Raw genomic sequence first — 6,194 nt, 5'->3', positions numbered from 1 at the left:
CCTAGCCTGAACCTGCCCCAGCGCAGCTTTGTACCATTCACTGCCTCCTATCAGCTGTCCAAACAAATGGGGAATCGTGCTGCTTTTGGCAACTGTAACCTAGAAACATGGACAGAGGCTACTTCTATCTTGGAGAACACGGTCACTATTGACTTACCTATTTAAAGGGATGACTGTCACTTCCAGCGGCCCTAAGTACAGGATGGTAGACTTACCGTGCTTGCCCAATAGCTGGGTAAAGGAGACTGAAATAAGGGGACAGAGAAAACAGTGACTTACCTGTTTGTGTGAGCAGAACAAGTCCTTGATCAGCACAGCAGGGTGAATGATTTGAAGGCAGGACTACTGAGAGATTAGACCTATCGGAAAGAGCTGTTCAAACATATATGATCATAATAAACTCAGCTTGCACAGCAATTAAAACCCAAACACACATGCATTTGTTTCTGTGGCATTAGCTGCGCAGTCAGGTCCAAAGACTTTTTGTGGACCGTAAAAGCAGACTATTTTGGAGAAGCTCAGCAGAAGAATCTCACCTCCCTGGGGGCAGGTTGCGTGAGAACCAACAGCATGAAATGGATCCCTGACACGGTAGTTCAAAAGAGAGGGAGAAGGTTTTCACTTCTGCTTAACTGATCCCATCTGTCGTTACGTGGATTCGGTAGAAACAAGAGTGGAATAATGTCTCGGTTCTCAGTGGCTTTTAAGAACACATTTTCTGTGGAGGCAAAGCTTCTCTGTATCAGTTAAGATGCATCTTAATCATGAGCTCAGCATATGTTAAAAAAAAGGTTTGATTAAACCTGGCTAGTGGGAATAGAAAGTAATTAATTGGCCATCACCAGACCAATGTTTGGCTGAACTGGTATGGCTGGGGAATGGGCTGCCCAGCTGTACTTCCAGAGAGCAGATGCCACTGTCACAGCACCATGCCTCGGGAGACAGCTCCACCATCTGTCAGGCACATTAGCACTGCCATTCTGCACTGGGCAAGCTAGAGATGATAGAATTGCTTGGGTTGAAGGAGACCTTAAAGGTCGTCTAGCTCCAATCCCCTGCTGTGGGCAGGGTTGCCACCAACCAGCTCACGCTGCCCAGGGCCCCATCCAACTTGGCCTTGAACGCTTTCAGTGATGGGGCATCCACGACTTCCCTTGGCAGCCTGTTCCAGTGCCTTTAAGCAAGGAATTTACATCTAACTTTAACCTAAATCTCCTGTCTTTTAGTTTCAAGCTATCTTCCCTTTGTCCTATCACTATCAGATTGTGAGTCAGTCTCCCTCCTGCTTCTAAGCTCCCTTCATCTACTAGAAAACCACAACGAGGTCTCCCCAGAGCCTTCTCTTCTCCAAGCTAAACAAGCCTAGCTCCCTCAACCTTTCTCCATATGAGATCCATCAGCTCTGCATCCCTCCTTTACTGGGGACCCCAGACTTGGACACAGTACTCCATATGAGGTCTTCACAAGGGCTGAGTAGAGGGAGACAATCACCTCCATTGTTCTGCTGGCCACCCCTCTTGATGCAGCCCAGGGTACTGTTGGCCTTCTGGGCTGCAAGCGCACACTGCTAGCTCATGTCCAGCTTTTCAACCACCAGGACACCCATGTCCTTCTCAGCAGGGCTGCTCTCCATGTGGTCTTCTCCCAGTCTGTACACATACCTGGGATTACCCTGACCCCACTGCAGCACCTTGCACTTGACTTTGTCAAGGGCCCATGAGAACTTAATGAGGTTCTTTAAAAGTCTGTTCAGGTCCCTCTGGATGGTGTCCCTTCCTTCTGTTGTATCAACTGCACCACTCAGCTTAGTCTCATCAGTCAATTTGCTGATGGTGCACTTGATCTTACAGTCTCAGTCACTGATGTTGAAGAGCACCGATCCCAAGACTGACCCCTTAGGGACATGACTCATGACCGGCCTCCACCTGGACATAGAGCCATAGACCACAACCCTCTGGCCGCGACCATCCAACCAATTCTCTTTTCACCAGATAGTCCAGCCTCCAAATCTATCTCCAAATTTGAAATGAGGATGTGGTATGGGACCATATCAAAGGCCTTGCAGAAGTCCAGGTAGATTACATCAATTGCCCTTCCTGTGTCAACCACTGCCAGCACAGTATTATAGGCGCCCACCAGATTGGTCAGACAAGATTTAACCTTAGTGACTCATAGAATCCTTAGAGTTGGAAGGGACCTCTGAGGGCCATCTAGTCCAACTCCCCTGCAGCGAACAGGGACACCACAGCTAGATCAGGTTGTCCAGGGCCTTATCCAGCTTCACCATGAAAGTGTCCAGGGGCGGAGCATCAACCACAACACTAGGTAACCTGTTCCAGTGCCTCACCACCCTCACTGTACAATATCTTTTTGTACATCTAACCGAAATCTACCCTCCCTGAGCTTGAAGCCATTTCCCCTTGTTCCATCACCACAGACTGCTAAAGAGAGCTAGGGAATAAAGTACAACAATCTTCCTCAATTCTGTCCCGTTGAAGTGCATGCAACGCCCATTTCTGTTGTCCTAAGTGCCCACAGGTTTGGGAACGTCAAGGGCTCGGGCTCCCAACAGCAGCATGGCAGAACTTGATCATCACCACACAGGTCTTGGGCTGAACTGGCAGGGCTGGAGAACAGGCTGCCCAGCTGTACTTCCACACGTCTGAAGCCACTGTCGCACCACAGGGCCACTGTGCCCTGGGGGACAGCTCAGCCAGCTGGAAGGTGCACTAGCACTGCCTGTCTGCACTGGGGAAGCTTGAGAGGGCCCACGGGACTTGGAAGCTGGGTTTGGGGCCTCCTTGCCAATGGCAAGTGCATGCTCCTGCTATCGACTTCACCGTATCAGGTTTTACAGCTTTTTTTTTTTTTTTTTAATTATTAATCCTTTGACAAATATCTAGGGGCAAACTTCTGCCAGGCCAAAGGTTTCCCCTTTGCAACAAATGGTGTCTAAGGAAGCACGAGTGGCGATGGGAGTCTCCTCCCTCCAGCTCTTCCACCAACAGCTGGAGAGAAAAAGTCTCTCAAGCTCTGATGTGACTTTCAGAGGGCATGGGGGTGTCCCCAAAAGGCAGAGCCACCAATAAAAGCCTTCCTGGAGGACTTCTGCTTGCTCCCCACAGAGCACAGCTGCCAACCACTGGCACCTCCCTGCCGTTACCCATCTCCTCCCTGCTCACTGTGCCCTCAGCACCCAGCCCTGTATGCAGGGGAACCACCTCCCCCTCTCTCTTCTGAGCTTCCTCTGGCTCTCCGCCAGGACTCCCAGCATACCCCTGCCCTACCTTCACCTGCAGCCAGCAGTGTCCAGCTGCACTCCAGGGTTCCACACAGGACACAGGTCCAGACTGACAGACGGCAGCAAACCTCCAGCCTCTGCCGCTGCCGGAGACAGCGCCTCTCAGACCACATGGCCACTGCTGGAAAAGTAAGGATGCCTCGTGGCCTTTTTTCCTTCCCCCCCTCCCACAGAGATACTCTGGGAATGGCTCAGCCAGCACGCTTAGGCTGCAGACCATCCTTTCTCTGACTCCCCTAACTCACTCAAACCCCTTGGAGTTACGCAAGACTCTGCTCCCATATACCTGCAGCACGTCAGTATCTGCGTGAGGCAGTAGCTTCCCCAGCATGGCTGGGCTTTTAACAGCTTTCTCCCACTGAAAACTGAGTAGCTGTTTTGCTACGAATGCTACGCGGATGCCAGCTGCTCCTCTGCTCCAGACTCCTTCTCTAGGAACGTGGCGTGGCGTTCAGTTTCCTTCCAGAAGAGCCTTGGTCCTCTCCACTCCTAGGGAACAGCTTGCAGCAGGGAGACTGCAGGATCCCATTAAAAGAACAGGATCCTGAACCGGTCATTGGACGGGCGCGGGCCAGGGCAGAATTAGCGTTTGGTACTTCCATGGAGCTGTGCTACTGGCAGAGGGTGACAAGCCATCAATTTACCTGTTTCTCATTAATTACTCTTTCTCAAAGGCACACCTTCTCACACAGTCTCACCGCTTCCATTCTTCCAGGTTATCCGATGCAGAGCTGCCGTTGCCTGGGCAGTGGGCAAATCGCTCTCTGTTGAGGAGATAGAGGTTGCACCTCCAAAGGCACATGAAGTGCGTGTCAAGGTAAAAATCTGTGGGTTTTTTTGTTGTTGTTTTTTACCTTCCCCTGTGGGATTTTTTCCTGTGGATTTAGCTTGAATATAGCTATCAGGGATCAGGGTGCATTTAAGCGTAGTCTTTCCCTATGCTAAGGTGTAGGAATGCCTGTCTCCTTCCTGATCTCCTGGATGAATCATAGGGATCCACAGTGGCCAAGCTGTTTCTCCAATCTAATAACCATAGAATATCCAAAGCTGAAAGAGACCTGCAAAAGGATCATTGTATTCAACTCCTGTCTCCACATAGGATCACACCAAGTTCAAGTCCTATATCTGAGAATATTGTCTAAACGCTTCCTGAACTTCAGCAGCTTCATGCTGTGACCACTGCCCTGGGGTGTCTGTTCCATATCTGACTACCCTCTGGTGATGAACCTTTTCCTAACACACAGCCTTACCCTCTCCTGGTGCAGCTCCACTGCATTTCCTTGGACCCTGCCATTACAGGGCAAAGCTCAGCACCTGCTGCTTTGCTCCCCTCATGAAGAAGGTATAAGGTCACTGTGAGACCACACCTCAGTCTCCCCTTCTGTGGCTGAACAAACCTAGGGACTTCAGCCACTCTTCATACATCTTGCTCTCCAGACCCCTCACCATCTTCCTAAGCTTCTTTTGGACACTCTCAAATAGTGTTAGTTTTATGTACTTCCTATACTGTGGCACCAAAACTGCTAACAGTGCTCAAGGTGAGGCTGCCCCAGTGCAGAGCAGAGTGGGACAATCCCTTCCCATGACTGGCTGGCAGCACTGGACATAATGCACCCCAGGGTATGGTTGGCCCCATGGGCTGTGCCAGGGCACACTGCTGACTCAGATTCAACTTGCCACCAATCAGAACTTCCAGGTCCTTCTCCACAGGGCTGCTCTGCAGCCTCTCATCCCCCAGTCTGTACATATATCGTGGGTTGTCTGTGCCAGCAGCAGAATTTAGCACATGCTCCTGTTCATGTGTTGGTGATTGCCCAGTTCTCCATTTTGTCAAGATCTCTCTGCAAGGCCTGTCTGCCCTCAAGAGAGTCAGCAGCCCCTCCCAGATTAGTATCATTTACAAACTTACCTAGTATACCTTCAAGTTCCATATCCAAATCACCGATGAAATCATTAAAGAAAATTGGCCTCAAGATGGAGCCCTGCAAAAACCCATTAGTGACTCATCACCAGGCAGATATGACCACATCTACTATAGCCCTCTGTGCCCAACCCATCAGCCAGTTCTTCGTCCACTGAATTATGTTTCAGCCTAGGTGTATGCTGGACATTTGGCCCAGAAAGATAAAGTGAGAACCAGCACTGAAAGATTTCCTAAAAGCCAAGAAGGCTTCCTTGGTCAACTGGAGGGGAGGGGTAACCTTGTCATAAAAGGAGATTAAGTTCATTACACAGGATTTTCCCCTGGTGAACGCACTTTGGCTGTGACCAATTGTCTTTCAAGTATTCTACAGTATCTCCCAGAATAATCTTCTCCACAATTTTGCCATGCAATGAAGTGAGACTTACAGTCCTGTAACTACCAGGATTGTCCTCCTTGTTCTTCAAGAAAACTGGGAATTTTGCCGCCTTCTAGGAGACAGGAACATCTCCAGATTCCCCAAACCAGTGAAAAATAATTAAGAGTGGTCCCACAATGAAATCAGCCAGATCTTTGAGAACCCTGAGGCAAATAACATTGGGCCCCACAGATCTATATGTATTCAGGTGGAGAAAAAAACCACAAAAGCGCAGTTATCTGACTGTTCTCAGTTCCCCACAGTAAAGGCTCTGAGGGTCTCAGAGCCAACAGACAATATTGTTCCAAATGTTATCTGCTCTCTCATCTCTAACAGATCGTGGCCACAGGGATCTGTCGCACAGATGACCACGTTCTTGATGGTACCTTTCCGGATCTAGAATTCCCAGTCATCCCAGGCCATGAAGGAGCCGGGATTGTGGAGAGCACTGGAGAAGGGGTGACCTCTGTGAAACCAGGTAACCAACGCACACAGCCAGAACTCAGCTCTCAAAGTCTGTGAGGCTGTCCAGAGCTCAGAAACTCCCTCTGGTT

The 6,194-nt window shown here is 49.8% G+C and overlaps 1 protein-coding gene across 2 annotated transcripts in view; it reads left to right on the top strand.

The window, feature by feature from the left end:
- Positions 3,309–6,194, top strand: part of LOC110397267 (alcohol dehydrogenase 1-like) — a 14,729-nt gene continuing 11,843 nt past the window's right edge. The window contains exons 1-3 of one of the 2 annotated variants that reach the window (XM_021393310.1): positions 3,309–3,430; positions 4,017–4,118; positions 5,977–6,118. In XM_021393310.1, coding sequence (XP_021248985.1) covers positions 3,413–3,430; positions 4,017–4,118; positions 5,977–6,118 — 262 coding nt within the window. In that variant the 5' untranslated portion in view covers positions 3,309–3,412. The remainder of the gene's footprint in view (positions 3,431–4,016; positions 4,119–5,976; positions 6,119–6,194) is intronic. The other variant, XM_021393311.1, reaches the window with a different exon arrangement.

The sequence above is a fragment of the Numida meleagris genome, chromosome 4 (assembly GCF_002078875.1).
Source record: "Numida meleagris isolate 19003 breed g44 Domestic line chromosome 4, NumMel1.0, whole genome shotgun sequence".
Taxonomy (NCBI): domain Eukaryota; kingdom Metazoa; phylum Chordata; class Aves; order Galliformes; family Numididae; genus Numida; species Numida meleagris.
The sequence above is the reverse complement of the archived record's forward strand: the minus strand, read 5'-3'. Positions and strand labels throughout refer to the sequence as shown.